At 43.9% G+C, this 19,788-nt stretch overlaps 1 protein-coding gene across 1 annotated transcript; it reads right to left on the bottom strand.

The window, feature by feature from the left end:
• Window positions 1-1,736: 1,736 nt before the first annotated feature.
• LOC110504945 (probable G-protein coupled receptor 101) lies at window positions 1,737-5,523 on the bottom strand. Its single transcript, XM_021583844.2, has 2 exons — window positions 5,383-5,523; window positions 1,737-4,685 (listed from the first exon to the last, which is right to left on the bottom strand). Exon 2 carries the CDS (start codon window positions 4,573-4,575, stop codon window positions 3,229-3,231), a length of 1,347 nt encoding a protein of 448 aa, XP_021439519.2. The 5' UTR covers window positions 4,576-4,685; window positions 5,383-5,523; the 3' UTR covers window positions 1,737-3,228.
• Between the last annotated feature and the right edge of the window lie 14,265 nt (window positions 5,524-19,788).

The raw sequence follows: 19,788 nt of genomic DNA on the forward strand, positions 1-19,788 counted from the left end.
AGGACTAGTGGAAGCCAAATAGCGCCATAACATCAAAGATCCACCACCATATTTTACCCAAGGTATGAGCTACTTTTCTGCATATACTTCTGTTTTTCAACATCAAACCCACCACTGGTGTGGATAGCCAGAGCTCTATTTTCATGTCATCTGGGCAAAGCACCTATTCCAATCCAAGTGCCAATGTCGTTTATCAAACTCCAGGCGGCCTTTTATCAAGGGTGCCAATAATTATTATTGGGTCTGACTACATTCATTCCATGGCTTTGAGGAATACCGAATCGGTATGTGCCCATTTGTATTTACCGAGCATTCGGAAAGGATTCAGACCCCTTGACCTTTTCCACATTTTGTTACATTACAGCCTTATTCTAAAATTGATTAAAAAAAAAAAAATCATCAATCTACACACAATACCCCACAATGAGAAAGTAAAAACAGGTTTTTAGAATTTTTTGCAAATGTATAAACATAAACTAATCACATTTACATATGTATTCAGACCCTTTACTCAGTACTTTGTTGAAGTACCTTTGTCAGCTATTACAGCCTCAAGTCTTCTTGGGTATGACGCTACAAGTGTGGCACATCTGTATTTGGGGAGTTTCTCCCATTTTTCTCTGCAGATCCTCTAAAGCTCTGTCAGGTTGGATGGGGAGCGTTGCTGCACAGCTATTTTCAGCTCTCTCCGGAGATGTTAGATTGGGTTCAAGTCCGAGCTCTGGCTGGGCCACTCAAGGACATTCAGAGACTTGTCCTGAAGCTACTCCTGCGCTGTCTTTGCTGTTTGCTTAGGGTCATTGTCCTGTTGGAAGGTGAACCTTCGCCCCAGTCTGAGGTCCTGAGCGCTCTGGAGCAGGTTTTCATCAAGGATCTCTCTGTACTTTGATCTGTTCATCTTTACCTTGATCCTGACTAGTCTCCCGGTCCATGCTGCTGAAAAACACCCAAACAGCATGATGCTGTCACCACTGTGCTTCACCGTAGGGATGGTGGCAGGTTTCCTCCAGACGTGGCTCTTGGCATTCAGGCAAAATAGTTCAATTTTGGTTTCATCAGGCCAGAGAATCTTGTTTCTCTTGGTCTGAGAGTCTTTAGGTGCCTTTTTTCAAACTCCAAGTGGGCTGTCATGTGCCTTCTACGGAGGAGTGGCTGGCCACTCTACCATAAAGGCCTGATTGGTGGAGTGCCGCAGAGATAGTTGTCCGTCTGGGAGTTTCTCCCATCTCCACAGAGGAACTCTGGAGCTCTTTTAGAGTGACCATCGGGTTCTTGGTCACCTCCCTGGCCAAGGCCCTTCTCCCCTGTTTGCTCAGTTTGGCCGGGCGGCCAGCTCTTGGAAGAGTCTTGGTGGTTCCAAACTTCTTCCATTTAAGAATGATGGAGGCCACTCTGTTCTTGGGGACCTTCAATGCTGCAGACATTTTTTGGTACTCTTCCTCAGATCTGTGCCTCGACACAATTCTGTCTCGGAGCTCTACGGACAGTTCCTTCAACCTCATTGCTCAGTTTATGCTCTGACATGCACTGTCAACTGTGGGACCTTCTATAGACAGATGCCTGCCTTTCTAAATCATGTCCAATCAATTGAATTTATCACAGGTGGACTCCAAACAAGTTGTAGAAACATCTCAAGGATGATCAATGGAAACAGGATGCACCATAGCTAAATTTCGAGTCTCATAGCAAAGGGTCGGAATAGTTATGTAAATAATAACCTGTTTTTGCTTTGTCATTTTGGGGTATTGTGTGTAGATTGAGGGAAAAAATATTTAATCCATTTCAGAATAAGGCTGTAAGGAAACAAAATGTGGAAAGTCAAGGGGTCTGAATACTTTCCCAATGCACTTTATGTACATTTACTATATTGAAAGTTTGAGACCATCAGTATTTTCTCAACATGCATCTAGCTATAGTACTGGGTTTACAGTACTCTGTAACCTGTTTCAAATCGACTAATAGTCTGACCTCCATGCCCTATGCTCTGATAAAGTGCAAAGATAAAGTAACACCAATACTTATATGGTATCTACGCTTTACAGAAGAAGCTAATTGAGCGGATGTGGTCAGTGGAGCCCTACCAAGAAGCATTTCCACGTTCAGGTAACGGAAGTTTGTGAGAGCTCTCAGCCTCCTTTTGAAACTCCGATATGAGAGGGCCAAACTGGCTAAGGCAAACATGAACAGTGTAGCTTTCAGAAGGCTTGGTAGAGCCACATCCACTTGGTAGTGGGAACAGTCAATGAGACACTGCACAGCTCTCTGACGAGGTGCTTTGAGAGGGAGCCAGACGGTTCAGCCTGCTCAATAGGCTTTACGGACAGGCATGGACACTCCACCGTCCCCATAACACCCTGAATTAATTGGCTGCACTGGCAGGCTGCATAGACTGGCTGAATCACGGGGCACAGATACATGGGGGATATTGGCTAGATGAGATGCTGATTGGGAAACGCAGCATGATTCTGGTGCTGAAGTAGTGATCTAGACTAATGAATCAGTGGTCATGTTGAGTCCACCATCTCTTCCTTGACATCAGGTGTTACACACCATGGGCAGGGTGAGTGGTAATGGTTAATACACTCTAATCATGCTCTCCACATAAGATAAGCAGAAGCTGTCACCAAGGGGAAATTGTGTTCTGTAGCAGCATTTGCAACACTCAAATCAAATACATTTGTGGCATGTTATTTCAAGTTGATATGATAGGTGATCTATTTCGTGGCACTTTGACAGAGATTCCCTCTAGAAACACTCCCCCTTCCCTTTATATTTTCAATGGCTAATGTTATATAAAAACATACTTTTGAATGCACAAAATGATCAATAAATACACTTTGGTGACCTTGTCTAGTGCTCTCGTAGACATAACAGTAGATGTGCATTTTTCAATTCCGCGTCAACCAGGACCTAACAATAGGAGGACCTAACAATAGGAGAACCAACAATGGCTTTTCAAGGAAAATACTGCAACTCAGGTTGCAATTATTTTCCTGGAACCATGTCTATGGCAAATAAGCATTACTAGGTCAATCTAGCCATCAAAAATACAACAATCCCGAATCACAACAAACAGACAATGTCAGAATGGATAACCCTGTAGACTAGAAGGCAGATCTGCTCAAGTTGAACCATGCTGAATAACCATGATGTCTTCATTGGAGGTGAAAACAGCCACATGAAAGACAAGTCAACCCCATCTCCCAGGCTGTTTCTCTGTAGACTGTTCTACTTGGTAGTGGTGTGGACAGTCAGCTCTCTCTCAGAGCTCAGGCTGGTGGTCTCTTTGCGGGTATCCCTGGACCTCCTATCCATGGTGGGGGAGGAGGAGGTAGCCTCTGTGGTGGTGCCCTCCTCCCAGGTGCGGAGGGGGCAGACACGTGTGGCCAGATTGGGCAGTTTGGGGTGCGTGGAGCGTCCGTCGGTCACGGTGAAGCAGCTGTCCTGGGCGGAGTTGTGGCAAGGACGGCCCTGCCTGCAGAGCGGACCACACAGCAGGGCCAGGAACTCCTTCCTCACGCTGCGGTGCATGTAGCCGTAGATGTAGGGGTGGAGGCAGCACTGCAAGAAGAAGAGCACCAGGGCTAAGGAGGCCAGCCATGGAGGCACAGCAGCACTGGAGCGAATGGAGACCGTGTTGAGAACACTGTAAGGTCCCATGCTCAGGATGTACGAGGCCATGATGACGAACACCACCAGGGCTGCCTTGCAGTGGTAGTGGAAACGTCTGTGCCTGCCCCGGATGGGGTACCCCCCAGCTGAGAAGGAGTCCAGGGGTGGGGGTGCCTGTTGGGGTGGGCGCTGGGGGCTGCCGGGGCAGGGGGCCTGGGGATTCGGAGGCAGGTTGGGCTGGGACTTAGACTGGGTCTGGATGGGGTGCACAAGGGCGTTCTGCCTCCTAGCTGCCCTGAACACCATCCAGTAACAGCCCAGCATGATGAGCACCGGCAGCCAGAAGGAGCAGGTGGCAACCAGTACTGAGTAGGACAGGCTGGAGGACCACACCACAGAACACATGTTATGCCTGCGGTCAAAGTCTATGGCCCCCCAGCCGTAGAGGGGCGGCGTGCTCTGGAGCAGACTCAACACCCAGGTGCAGGCAATGAGGTTGGTGCCCAGATGAGGGGTCATGCGGGTGGGGTAGGACAGCGGGTGGATGATGGCCAGATAACGGTCCACTGACACCACGATGATGGTGTTCACCCCGGCGAAGGCAAACAGGTGCATGAGCACTATCAGGGCCTGGCAGAAGCGGGCATCCAGGGGCCACACACCAGGCACGGTGGCAGCGATGGCGAAGGGCATGACCAGCACAGTCTGGAGCAGGTCTGCCAGGAGGAGGTTGAGCACAAAGCGGTTGGCCACGTGGAGGAGCTGAGGCTTCCTCTGGAACACTAACAACACCACCACGTTACCAAACAGAGACACACACACGATGGCTGAGATCAGCACCATCTTCACCACGCTGTTGGCCACCGACGGCCAGTCTGTGGGGCCAGGAGGACCAGAGGAACCAGGGTCCCAGGGCACGGTGCTGGAGTTACTGCTCACACCAGGCGCCTCAGAGGTGGACATGCTGAAGTTGGCAGGGTGGGGGAGACAACATGCGTGACTGTAGCTCTCACAGCCTTCACCGTTTCCACCCGATGTCTCACAGGTCCCCTTTTCTGTCAGTCGGTTTTCTTCTTGAAGGAGAGGATGAGAGAAGACAAAATCACAAGCTCGAACGGAGGTTTGTCTGCTTTCAAACAGCATGTACTCTCTAATTCTAGAGGACTACATTGTTGAGGCTGATTTAATTTCACTATGAATTCATTCATTTACATTTTTTTTTAAATATTCTTTTTTACTACGACTTATTAAACAACATATAGTATAAAAATAATATAATTTCCCAATTTTTTGGAGCATACAATATAGCTAAGTATTTGAATCATTTATTTTATACATTCCTTATCGCTCATCTTTATCAAGTGATTCAATCATTTCAGACTCCACTCTAGCTGCAAAACCATTGCATACATGGTATACCCATGTCTCTTTGTAACAGCTGCATTAGACCAGTAAAGAGAGTACGAGTGTCTGTACATTTCATTATCTATCAACAGAAACCTGTGCAAATTTGAACCCCAATCGCCAAACACATTCTGACAAAATTGACGACAGTATTATTCCTTGATACCCGACTTGCATTGCAAATAAACATATACAGTATTTTACATAGGGGACTTGAAATTGAGAAGGAAAGGGATTCAAACAACCCCTTCCAAAATGCCAGTTCATCCTTGCTCACTGATGCTCCCAATCAATGAATTTTGTACAATCTACTCTTCACTGTTGCCAAAACCGCAACAAATGTATCAGTGAGAATAAATGTTTTACCTTGAAATGGCCATCTTTCCTTTGTTTGGGGGCGGGTTCGGCTGCGGTGTTTTGGTCGGTGATGATGCTCCGTTCTCCTCAGCACCAGAGCCCGGGTTCCCACTTTGATACCGTTCGATTGTCATCGCTTCGTCGCGCTCCCATTTTAGGCAAGGCTGTATCGTCAATGGCAGCAACCCCCCCCCCCCCCCCCCCCCCCCCCCCACACCCCCCACACCCCCACGGCTCAAGCGGCATACGCTTCTTGTCATCACTCAACGGGGCAGATTATTTGGACAAGAATAATCTCCACTGCCCTTTCCCGTTTATTGTCATGACAAATCAAGCATTCCTTATGTAACGGACTATGAAATACTGGTTTGTCATAAAACCGACGACACTTGCGCTGCGAGAGCTGCTCATCTGCAATCAGCAACATTTATTTGCCAATTTTTGACTTTGTTCAAAATGACAAGACTTTTGGTTATACTGTGGGCTATTTTTGAATGCTGCAAATCCCCCCCCCCCCCCCCCCAAGAGCGCCAACATTCATAATGCAATCCTGATTTAGATCAAAGTATCAAACCGTTTTTTTCCCGGTGTTGTAGTTCAGTGTTTCATTGAGCGTTATATTCGAAATGTAAATTTCCTGTGACCAAAAATGACGAAAGTAATTTAATTAAACGAAAATAACTTTCTGGAATAAAGGGCTACTAAACCTGCACCCCTCTGGAATATCCACAGGTGCATCTTGCATAGATCATCAGCTTCAATATTGCAGATAGAACGCAAAATCTATCACACTAATTGTTTGCATAATTTCTAATCTCCCACTTTTTTGTATTTTTTTATTTCCCAACCCTACCACCCCTCCCCTGATTGGAGCAACCTAACGGAAAACAACACTTCTTCTGCTGCTAAGTACCCTCAGATGTCCATCTTTCCCGGTACCATTTAACTATTTCCTTCTGTAACACATCCTTCTATTTGAGAGTGATGTCTTACGAGGGTCGTGAACCTCTCTTTTTGTACCTCTCTACAGAGATTGACCAAAAAATATACTCATATTTCTCATTGATTGATGGTGCTTTTTCGGATCTTCTAACAGTACTGTTTGTAGGTCCAACAGAACACAGACATTATAACTTAAGAATGACTCCTGGACCTGACTCCATAAATGTGCCACGGAAAGACATCACCAAAAGAGATCTATTGATTCCGTTTCCTCGTGGCAGAGTCTGCACAGGGCTGACTGATCAAAGAACTGATTGATGCTTCAATTGTTGTTTTGCATTTGAGTTCATAAACCTTGCATATATGTTGAATCATTGTCAAATATAATAGTACCATTCTAAAGGTATGTACAGTGCATTCGGGAAAGTATTCAGACCCCTTCTTTTTTCCACATTTTGTTACGTTACAGCCTTATTATAACATTGACTACATTAAATTGATGGGGAATTAATCTACACACAACACCCCATAATGACAAAGCAGAAACAAGTTTTAGAAATGTTTTGGTGGTGACGAAGAACCCGATGGTCACTCTGACAGAGTTTCAGAGTTCCTTCTCCATCTCCTTCTCCACAAGCGTCTCTGCAGCACTCCACCAATCAGGCCAGACAGAAGCTCTCCTCAGTAAAAAGCACGACAGCCCGCTTGGAGCACCTAGAAACAAGATTCCCTGGTCTGATGTAACCAAGATTGAACTCTTTGGCCTGAATAACTAGTGTAACATCTGAAGGAAACCTGGCACCCTCCCTACAGTGAAGCACGGTGGTGGCAGCATCATGCTGTGGAGATGTTTTTCATGGGCAGGGACCGGGAGACTAGTCAGGATCGAAGGAAAGATAAATGGAGTACAGAGAGACCCTTGATGAAAACCTGCTCCAGAGCGCTCAGGACCTCAGACTGGGGCGAAGATTCACCTTCCAACAGAACAACGACCCTAAGCACACAGCCAAGAAAAAGCAGGAGTGGCTTCAGGACAAGTCTCTGAATGTCCTTGAGTGGCCCAGCCAGAACCCGGACTTGAACCTGATCGAACATCGGGTTCGATATGCCATCCCATCTGGTTTGCGCTTAGTGGGAATATAATTAGTTTTTATTACAGGACAATGACCCAACACACATTTTTGACTGTGTGTTTAGGGCCTTTGTCCTGGAGAGACCTGAAAATAGCTGTGCAGTGACGCTCCCCATCCAACCTGACAGAGCTTGACAGGATCTGCAGAGAAGAATGGGAGGAACTCCCAAATGCAGGTGTGCCATGCTTGTAGCCTGATACCCAAGAAGACTCAAGGCTGTAATCGCTGCCAAAGGTGTTTCAACAAAGTTCTGAGTACTTATGTAAATGTGATATTTAATTTATTATGGGGTATTGTGTATAAGATAATGATGGGGTTTGGAACAATTTAATCCATTTTAGAATAAGGCTGTAATGTAACAAAATGTGGAAAAAGTCAAGGGGTCTGAATACTTTCAGAAGGAACTGTAGCTACACAACAGTATGTGGAGTTGCATGTGTACTATTCCAGTTCGTTGTATTGAATCTCCAATAATCTCAATGGTCTAAGTGTTTGAATTATCCAATCAGTTGGTTTAATTAAGTGGGGATCTTTAGGTCTGGGATGTAAACAACATAGCATGTCAGGAGATGGCGTAACAACAGGCTACGAGGGGGCAGGACACAACCTAGTGACCTCTCTTCATCGATGTTGTATAAGGCCAAGAGGTTTACCTGATCTGTCCAGGTTATAGGGTCTGGATGTGTTTCTTGGTCAGGTCATGTGATCGGGAAATACAGTACCAATCAAAAGTTTGGACACACCTACTCATTCAAGGGTTTTTATTTATTTTTACTATTTTCTACATTTTAGAATAATAGTGAATACATCAAAACTATGAAATGACATATGTAATCATGTAGTAACCAAAGAAGGGTTAAAAAAAATCTAAATATATTTTAGATTCTTCAAAGTAGCCACCTTTGCCAGCTTTGCACACTCTTGGCATTCTCTAAACCAGCTTCAACTGGAATGCTTTTCCAACAGTCTTGAAGGAGTTCCCACATATGCTGAGCACTTGTTAGCTGCTTTTCCTTCACTCTGCGGTTCAATTCATCCCAAACCATCTCAATTGGGTGATTGTGGAGGCCAGGTCATCTGATGCAGCACTCCATCACTCTCCTTCTTGGTCAAATAGCTCTTACACAGCCTGGAGGTGTGTTTTGGGTCATTGTCCTGTTGAAAACCAAATGATAGTCCCTCTAAGCACAAACCAGATGGGATGGTGTATTTCTGCAGAATGCTGTGGTAGCCATGCTGGTTAAGTGTGCCTTGAATTCTAAATAAATCACAGACAGTGTCACCAGCAAAGCACCCCCACACAACCACACCACCTCCTCAATGATTCACGGTGGGAAACACACATGCGGAGATCATCCATTCACCTACTCTGCGTCTCACAAAGACACGGCGGTTGGAACCAAAAATCTCAGATTTGGACTCATCAGACCAAAGGACAGATTTCCCCTGGTCTAATGTCCATTGCTCATGTTTCGATGGCCCAAGCAAGTCTCTTCTTATTATTGGTGTCCTTTTAGTAGTGGTTTCTTGCAGCAATTCGACCATGAAGGCCTGATTCAAGCAGTCTCCTCTGAACAGTTGATGTTGAGATGTGTCTGTTACTTGAACTCTGTGAAGCATTTATTTGGGCTGCAATTTCTGAAGCTGGTAACTCGAATGAACTTCTCCTCTGCAGCAGAGGTAACTCTGGGTCTTCCTTTCCTGTGGCGGTCCTCATGAGAGCCAGTTTCATCATAGCGCTTGATGGTTTTTGCGACTGGACTTAAAGAAACTTTGAAACTTCATGTCTTAAAGTAATGATGGACTTGCTTTTTTTTTTTTTTTGCTATTGCTTATTTGAGCTGTTCTTGCCATAATATGGACTTGGTATTTTACCAAATAGGGCTATCTTCTGTATACCACCTCTACCTTGTCACAACACAATTGATTGGCTCAAACCCTATAAGAAGGAAATTAATTCTACAAATGAACTTTTAACAAGGCACACCTGTTAATTGAAATGAATTCTCATAAAGCTTGTTGAGAGAAAGCTCAAGAGTGGAGCAAAGCTGTCATCAAGGCAAAGGTTGGCTGCTTTGAAGAATCTCAAATGTAAAATATATCTTGATTTCTTTAACATGTTTCGGTTACTACATGATTCCATATGTGTTATTTCATAGTTTTGACGTCTTCACTATTATTCTACAATGTAGAAAATAGTAAAGGTAAAGAAAAACCCTTGAAATGGGTAGGTGTGTCCAAACTTTAGACGGGTACTTTATGGAATAACATATGGAATAATTCATAAATTGAACAATTGACTTGCAGAAACAGAAATAGGTTTGTGTTGACTTGAAACAATCCTAGGTTGAATGTGTTAATTATATTATCATCTGAAAGTCTTCGCAGTTGATAGCGTGGAGAAACAAAAGCTGCTAAGATCCTCTGCCCAATCCAATTAAACTGTAGCCTCCTCAGCAACATCCTACTCCACATCTGTAACTAACGAGCTCTCTCTAAGGTGTCCAAAAGTCCTTTGAAGTGCTGAGTAAGCACTCCCTGTTAGATTTGACTGCATATTAAATGCTGGTGGCCTCCTCATGGCCCCTGGTTCCAAGGGAGCTCTGTGGGCCCTCCAGCCTGCAGTGGCCTGTGGGATTACACCCTGGTCCTGTGGCTGTCAGGGACACCCTCAGGAGCCAGACACACACTGGGTAGGAAGGGCCCCCTTCTCCCTGGAGCCCCCCAACCCCTACTCAGTTGTCGGGCCCCTAAGATTATTTCTAACTCACACACAGGCTGTTAACTAGTGCTCATTATAACCTTTGGCAGTGAGGAAGCGGTTCAAAGGAGAAAGTCACAGTGTTGCAAAATAACCTTGAAGAGGGAACCACAGCGAGAAGAGCGAGAGGAGATGAATCATATATTTATTCCCCAACATGCATACGGTTGATCTGAAGAACTGATGTTCCCATTGATCAGCCATCAAATCAAATCAAGATGTCATGTGAATCGGTCTGATGAGGTCGAGCTGTATTAGGGAGAGGGACTGCATTGTGGGTTGGGCACTCATGATACTTCAGACCAGGCTCAGCTGCTACTGCATTTGGTGGTGTAAAGAACAAATAGGTGAGTGAATAAAACATGTATCCACCTCTCCTGTACTTGTGGAGTGGATCAAGGACTCTGTTTGGTCACAGAGCCCCTCCCCCATGTCAGATGAAGACTGAGTCATCAAAGGTTCTGTGTAGTAATGACTTGTCAAACACTAAAACCATGTGAGTGGGTAGTATGTGATGAAATCTCTTATTACAGTTGGAAAGAAGGAACAGGTTTTGAGGGCACCATTCATTTAGTGATACTACTGGTTTTGAACCGTCATAACAGAGTGGGTTTATACCGCCATCTAGTGCTGAGATGATACATTTCATCAGTTTTTGGTATTTATTAGGATCCCAATTAGCTGCTGCAAAAGCATCAGCTACTCTTCCTGGTGTCCACATGAAACATGACATAACACCTAGTACAGAACATTATTAGTCAAGGACTGAACTACATACATTTAAAACATCACACATAGCCTACATATCAGTACATACACACCATAGCTTGGTCTAATTAAGCAATAAGGCCTGAGTAGGTATGGTATATGGCCAATATACCATGGCTAAGGACTATTGATAAGCACGATGCAACGCGGAGTGCCTGGACACAGCCCTTAGCCGTGGCAATATACCACAAACCCCAGAGGTGTCTTATTGCTATTATAAACTGGTTACCAACGTAATTAGAGCAGTAAAAATACATGTTTTGTCATACCTGTGGTATACGGTCTGATATAACACGGCTGTCAGTCAATCAGTATTCAGGGCTCGAACCACCCAGTTTATAATACATAATACACTGCAAATTCCAATACAAGATATATAAAATGGCTGTGTCTCTTCACAGTCCCCTTTGTGCAGTAAGGTGTTCTGTAATCAGTTTTAAAAAATCTGGTTTCATTGCTAGCTTGTGTTACCTGGTGTCCACAAAGAGTTCCATTTAGTCATGGCTCTAATTAATACATGTGTTTTCCAGCCTCTGTTCTGGACCTGGGGACTGTGAAGAGACCTCTGGTTGCATGTCTTGTGTTGTACCGATGAGTGTCCGAACTGTATGCCAGCTGGTTTAACAGACAGTTCGGTACCTTCAACACATCAATACCTCGTGTTGGGGGGGGGGGGGCTTGGAGGGGCCTCACTGATTCAAAGTTTTAGTAATTGTTTCACCATACATCACTACATTCATCTTAACTCCGTGGATTAATGCAAATAATTACCAAAATCTAAAGATTTCATATAACCATGAATATTAACTTAGCATTAAAATATTTAATAATAGTGATGTGTGTAACAATGTTACACAACACCTCAGCCCACACATCATTCTGCTTCTAAACCATTGAAATCCAAATCATCATGATTAGCATTCCCTTCATGTTGCCAATCCACATGCTTAATACATCAAACTACATGACCGTACTCAATAATTGGGTCAAATCTACCGCTGCGCTGCCTCATCATAAATGTATTAGGCATATTAAGAATGATATCTAGTATACATATAGCTTAGAGAGCTCTTCGATGTACATTCATATAACATATATGCAAAGTTACATCTTACATTGACAATTCATTAGGACAACTAGAAATATAACATTTAATCACGAAAAGCAATTCAGACTCACTGCTCTTGTAACTGAGCCAAACAGCAAATGAAAAAGTATGGTATGAAAAAGTTACAACCAAGTCCCTTCCCATCCATTTTAAGGTAGGTAATGTCCCTTCCCATCCATTTTAAGGTAGGTAATGTCCCTTCCCATCCATTTTAAGGTAGGTAAAGTCCCCTCCCATCCATTTTAAGGTAGGTAATGTCCCTTCACATCCATTTTTAGGTAGGTAATGTCCCTTCCCATCCATTTTAAGGTAGGTAAAGTCCCTTCCCATCCATTTTAAGGTAGGTAAAGTCCCCTTCAATCAATTTTAAGGTAGGTAAAGTCCCTTCCCATCCATTTTAAGGTAGGTAAAGTCCCCTCCCATCCATTGTAAGGTAGGTAAAGTCCCCTCCCATCCATTTTAAGGTAGGTAAAGTCCCCTTCAATCAATTTTAAGGTAGGTAAAGTCCCTTCCCATCCATTTTAAGGTAGGTAAAGTCCCCTTCAATCAATTTTAAGGTAGGTAAAGTCCCTTCCCATCCATTTTAAGGTAGGTAAAGTCCCCTCCCATCCATTTTAAGGTAGGTAAAGTCCTCTCCCATCCATTTTAAGGTAGGTAAAGTCCCCTCCCATCCATTTTAAGGTAGGTAAAGTCCCTTCCCATCCATTTTAAGGTAGGTAAAGTCCCCTTCAATCAATTTTAAGGTAGGTAAAGTCCCTTCCCATCCATTTTAAGGTAGGTAAAGTCCCCTCCCATCCATTGTAAGGTAGGTAAAGTCCCCTCCCATCCATTTTAAGGTAGGTAAAGTCCCCTTCAATCAATTTTAAGGTAGGTAAAGTCCCTTCCCATCCATTTTAAGGTAGGTAAAGTCCCCTTCAATCAATTTTAAGGTAGGTAAAGTCCCTTCCCATCCATTTTAAGGTAGGTAAAGTCCCCTCCCATCCATTTTAAGGTAGGTAAAGTCCTCTCCCATCCATTTTAAGGTAGGTAAAGTCCCCTCCCATCCATTTTAAGGTAGGTAAAGTCCCCTCCCATCCATTTTAAGGTAGGTAAAGTCCCCTCCCATCCATTTTAAGGTAGGTAAAGTCCCCTCCCATCCATTTTAAGGTAGGTAAAGTCCCCTCCCATCCATTTTAAGGTAGGTAAAGTGCAAAGGTGCTTTATTAATCTTGGAAAATTCCATTAACTTCTGTTTGTCGGGGGTCAGACACACACACACACACACACACACACACACACACACACACACACACACACATACTGTAATAGGAATTTCCAGGTGAACAAAAAGGAGAGCAGTCATTGGTAAAGTCAAACAAACATACCAACAGTTTATTACACATCTAACTGGTCCTTTCTGAGCACTCCTTTATATCCTAATCAGACAGTACCAACTGTTCTGTAAACACCAGCCTCTTGGACACGGGCCCTTTATATCCTAATCAGACAGTACCAACTGCTCTGTAAACACCAGCCTCTTGGAGACGGGTCCTTTATATCCTAATCAGACAGTACCAACTGCTCTGTAAACACCAGCCTCTTGGAGACAGGCCCTATATATCCTAATCAAATCAAATCAAATGTATTTATATAGCCCTTCGTACATCAGCTGATATCTCAAAGTGCTGTACAGAAACCCAGCCTAAAACCCCAAACAAAAAAAAAACAAAAAAACAAAAAACTCCCTAGAAAGGCCAAAACCTAGGAAGAAACCTAGAGAGGAACCAGGCTATGTGGGGTGGCCAGTCCTCTTCTGGCTGTGCCGGGTGGAGATTCTAACAGAACATGGCCAAGATGCTCAAATGTTCATAAATGACCAGCATGGTCCAATAATAATAAGGCAGAACAGTTGAAACTGGAGCAGCAGCACGGCCAGGTGGACTGGGGACAGCAAGGAGTCATCATGTCAGGTAGTCCTGAGGCATGGTCCTAGGGCTCAGGTCCTCCGAGAGAGAGAAAGAAAGAGAGAAAGAGAGAATTAGAGAGAGCACACTTAAATTCACACAGGACACCGAATAGGACAGGAGAAGTACTCCAGATATAACAAACTGACCCTAGCCCCCCGACACATAAACTACTGCAGCATAAATACTGGAGGCTGAGACAGGAGGGGTCAGGAGACACTGTGGCCCCATTCGAGGACACCCCCGGACAGGGCCAAACAGGAAGGATATCAGACAGTACCAACTGTTCTGTAAACACCAGCCTCTTGGAGACAGGCCCTATATATCCTAATCAGACAGTACCAACTGTTCTGTAAACACCAGCCTCTTGGAGACAGGCCCTATATATCCTAATCAGACAGTACCAACTGTTCTGTAATCACCAGCCTCGTGGAGACAGGGCCTATATATCCTAATCAGACAGTACCAACTGTTCTGTAAACACCAGCCTCGTGGAGACAGGCCCTATATATCCTAATCAGACAGTACCAACTGTTCTGTAATCACCAGCCTCTTGGAGACAGGCCCTATATATCCTAATCAGACAGCACCAACTGTTCTGTAAAATCAAAAGTTAGTGACGTTGTCAGCGTCTACAGAATCACACAGTGTTCACCGGATGTCATCAATACAATGTTTATAAATTGTTTTATTTTTACCTTTTATTTAACTAGGTAGGCCAGTTGAGAACGTTTACTGTCACGGCCGTTAAAAGAACTGGACCAAGGTGCAGTGTGGTGAGTGTACATTTGATCCTTTATTTGAAATGACGCCGACAAAACAATAAACAATACGTGAAGCTTAAGGCTACGTGCCATCAAACAAAGTTAACTTCCCACAAACACAGGTGGGAAAAAGGGTACCTAAGTATGGTTCCCAATCAGAGACAACGATAGACAGCTGTCCCTGATTGAGAACCATACCCGGCCAAAACATAGAAATAGAAAATCATAGAAACACAAAACATAGAATGCCCACCCCAACTCACGCCCTGACCAAACCAAATTAGAGACATGAAAAGGATCTCTAAGGTCAGGGCGTGACATTTACAACTGCAACCTGGCCAAGATAAAGCAAAGCAGTACGACAAAAACAACACAGAGTTACACATGGGATAAGCAAACGTACAGTCAATAACACAATAGAAAAATCTGTACAGTTTGTGCAAATCTAGTAAGATTAGGGAGGTAAGGCAATAAATAGGTCATTGTGGCAAAATAATTACAATTTAGCATTAACACTGGAGTGATAGATGTGCAGATGATGATGTGCAAGTAGAGATACTGGGGTGCAAAGAGCAAAAAATAAATAACAATATGGGGATGAGGTAGTTGGGTGTGCTATTTACAGATGGTCTGTGTACAGGTACAGTTATCAGTAAGCTGCTTTGACAGCCGATGCTTAAAGTTAGTGAGGGAGATATAGGTCTCCAGCTTCAGTGATTTTTGCAATTCGTTCCAGTCATTGGCATTAGAGAACTGGAAGGAAAGGCGGCCAAAGGCAGGTGTTGGCTTTGGGGATGACCAGTGAAATATACCTGCTGGAGCGCGTGCTACGGGTGGGTGATGCTATGGTGACCAGTGAGCTGAGATAAGGCGGGGATTTACCTAGCAAACACTTCTAGATGACCTGGAGCCAGTGGGTTTGGCGACGAGTATGTAGCGATCAATACAATATAACAACAGTGAAGAATCAGTGTGTTCGTGTACATCCAGTCTGGCGTCAATCACTATCAACAGATATTGTGTAGGAACCGTTTGGCTTGCTTATGTGTCATTTAATGTGTTGTGTATTTTGTCTTTCCAGGGATGTTTTAACTTCTTTTGTTCACTAGAGGGCACTATATGTTGGGTCAAGGGTCATTGGTCACAGTCGTGCAGGTGACCAGGGTATTTTTTCATTTGGAAAAAGTCTGTCCTCCACCCTCTCTACTCTGTCCTGTCTCCTCCGTGACCTGGAAACCGTGATCGGGTAGATAGCCACCTTTCATCGAGGACAGTCATGCTGATCCCACCTGAGTCCTTCACGGAAGACTTTTGAAATACGCCACACCCCCTTTGAATCAGCTTTTTTTTGTTGTTGGAAGAGAACCATGCACACGCATAAAAACATCATCTATAAAATGTCTTGCACAACAAACTTCATTTGTTTTTATCACTTTACATGTTATTTTGGGATTCACCACTGTAAAAGTCATTTGCCTGATGACACGCGAGGGGAGGAGAGTCTCATTTCAGACACTTGCATTTTCGTCTACATACTCTCTCCTCGCCGCCTCTCCTCAATTACCTTTGTTTTCAAAAGGAGGCGAGCGAGGACGGAGAAGAGAGGACGCAGGAGTTGAGCATTTCTTATTGAGAAAAGGCCCAGGAAGGGTTAGCACGGGAAAAGAATGTCTATTATATTGACAAGATGGTCGACTGACCGCTCTAACAATGGAAATACATGTCCGCAAAGGCGAAAGAAGAGGGGAGGCGAGTTCAGGTGGGAACATTCTAGCTCGCCAATTATCTTTTGTATACAATTGTAACAACCTAAGCATTATGAAACTTCTATTAATAAGCCTCAACTATCAAAATATCAGTTCACTTTTATCTTGACCAAATTCAACACTCTCATTGCCCCCATACAAAGACCCCTCACTTGGTCTGCTTAATGTTATGAGTGTTAAACAGGCCAGGTCTGCTTAATCTGCGCGAACAGATTTTGGGCGGAGTTGACCGTCTTGCTTTGCCTCATCCTCTCTGGCACAGGTTAAATATTTTTTGTTTATTTTGTGTTCAAAGCGACTGAGATTCTTGTTGGTAATGAAAAGCGCTATATAAAATGCATCTATTATTACGTGAGAGAAGAGGGCATACGGTTCTTACTGTCCCATAGGAACATGCTTATAGATTAACCACCTTTTTATATGGTCATATTTTGTATTGGAACTACAGTTGAAGTTGGAAGTTTACATACACCTTAGCCAAATGCATTTAAACTCAGTTTTTCACAATAACTCACATTTAATCCTAGTAAAAATTCCCTGTCTTAGGTCAGTTAGGATCACCATTCCTCCTGGCAGATCTGGTGTAACTGAGTCAGGGTTGTAGGCCTCCTTGCTCGCACACACTTTTTCAGTTCTGCCCACACATTTTCTATAGGATTGAGGTCAGGGCTTTGTGATGGCCACTCCAATACCTTGAATTTTTTGTCCTTAAGCCATTTTGCCACAACTTTGGAAGTATGCTTGGGGTCATTGTCCATTTGGAAGACCCATTTGCGACCAAGCTTTAACTTCCTGACTGATGTCTTGAGATGTTGCTTCAATATATCCACATAATTTTCTTCCCTCATGATGCCATCTATTTTCTGAAGTGCACCAGCCCCTCCTGCAGCAAAGCCCCCCCACAACATGATGTTGCCACCCCCGTGCTTCATGGTTGGGATGGTGTTCTTCAGCTTGTGAGCATCCCCCTTTTTCCTCCAAACATAACGATGGTAATTATGGCCAAACAGTTCTATTTTTGTTTCATCTGACCAAAGGACATTTCTCCAAAAAGTATTATCTTTGTCTCCATGTGCAGTTGCAAACCGTAGTCTGGCTTTTTAATGGCGGTTTTGGAGCAGTGGCTTCATCCTTGCTGTGCGGCCTTTCAGGTTATGTCAATATAGGACTCGTTTTACTGCGGATATAGATACTTTTGTACCTGTTTCCTCCAGCATCTTCACATGGTCCTTTGCTGTTGTTCTGGGATTGATTTTCACTTTTCGCACCAAAGTACGTTCATCTCCTTCCTGAGCGGTATGATGGCTGCGTGGTCCCATGGTGTTTATACTTGCGTACTATTGTTTGTACAGATGAATGTGGTACCTTCAGGCGTTTGGAAATTGCCCCCAAGGATGAACCAGACTTGTGGAGGTCCACAATATATTTTCTGAAGTCTTGGCTGATTTCTTTAGATTTTCCCATGATGTCAAGCAAAGAGGCACTGACTTTGAAGGTGGGCCTTGAAATACATCCACAGGTACACATCCAATTGACTCAAATTATGTTTATTAACTTATCAGAAGCTTCTAAAGCCATGATATTATTTTCTGGATTTTTCCAAGCTGTTTAAAGGCACATTCAACTTAGTGTATGTCAACGTCCGACCCACTGGAATTGTGATACAGTGAATTATAAGTGAAATAATCTGTCTGTAAACAATTGTTGGTAAAATGACTTGTGTCATGCACAAAGTAGATGTCCTAACCGACTTGCCAAAACTATAGTTTGTAAACAAGAAATTTGTGGAGTGGTTGAAAAACTAGTTTTAATGACTCCAACCTAAGTGTATGTAAACTTCCCGACTTCAACTGTACGTATCTTTTCATACGCAATAAATGGGATCATCACCCAAAGACAGATCTACGTTTGGAAAGCTGATTATTGTGGACACGTCATGAACTGCTCTCAACCTGGGCCAGTGGCGTCTCATATGAAAATAATCCACAACATTCAGCTTCAAGTCCAGTGACCATCAACTCACACCTTAGCTGTGTTTACACCGGCAGCCCAATTTTGATCTTTGTTTCACTAATTGGTATATTGACCAATCAGATCAGTGCTGAAAAAGATCAGATGTGATTGGTGTTTATTACAGAAACTCCAAATATGCTAAATATGATGTTGATCACTCTAAACTAAATATGAACTTCAGTCATCTTAAATGACCCCATTACACACACACACACACACACACACACACACACACACACACACACACACGTTACAGTGCTTGTGAGGGGCTGTGGCTAAAGAGAGCTGTATCAGTAAGCAAATAGATAATCAGGAGATTCACAGAGCGACCGTCACACCACTGCCCCTGAAAAGGACCCATTCACTTCTTCTGCTCACCACAATGGCGTTTGTCTCCGGAGCCCAAACAGTTTAGAAGTAATTACTTGTGTTTTCCCCAGAAGGTGATTACTTCACCACACTTGGCAGCCATTGTCAACAGCCGCACTTCACATTCACGCAAGTGGGCCCTGCCCACAAAGGACAGAAGTGCCCGATTGATGACGGCCCTCAGTGGCCAAGGGAGAACTTAAAAGTACTTGTATGGGACTCTTTCGGGAGATTAACTTGCTATAAGGGCTACCTGCCATGGACACATTTGCCGTATTCATGGAGCAATCACAAAGAGTTTTTGACTGGGGCCACAGCTACATGAAAGCAAATGGTGAATGGGATAATGGTCACAAAAGACAACAAACCTCAAGTGTAGAAAAATAAAGTGTCCTCTCAGATGGGAGGCCTCCATTCACGGACAGACGATTCTTCCCATTGACCATTGAGGATCCGCCCGCTCCGCCACCAAAGGCCCCAAGCTAATTAATTTTAGACAAGCAGTGTTGTGGGGAAGGGCTCCAAAGAGAGGACCACTCTGGAGCAAAGTGCTCTTTAATTAAACCTTTCTATCTGACAAACTTCCCTGGAAATGGACGTCACAGACCAACACACCAGCACAACAAGCAGTCTCCTGGCCCCTGGCCTCTGCCCCCCCCCCCCACCCTCTGAATGTCACACATACACAATCCATGTCTCAATTGTCTCAAGGATTGAAAATCCTTATTTAACCTGTTTCCTCCCCTTCATCTACACTGATTGAAGTGGATTTAACAAGTGACATCAATAAGGGATCACAGCTTTCACCTGGATTCACCTGGTCAGTCCATGTCATGGAAAGAGCAGGT

The sequence above is a fragment of the Oncorhynchus mykiss genome, chromosome 31 (genome assembly GCF_013265735.2).
Source record: "Oncorhynchus mykiss isolate Arlee chromosome 31, USDA_OmykA_1.1, whole genome shotgun sequence".
In the NCBI taxonomy this organism is placed as follows: Eukaryota; Metazoa; Chordata; class Actinopteri; order Salmoniformes; family Salmonidae; genus Oncorhynchus; species Oncorhynchus mykiss.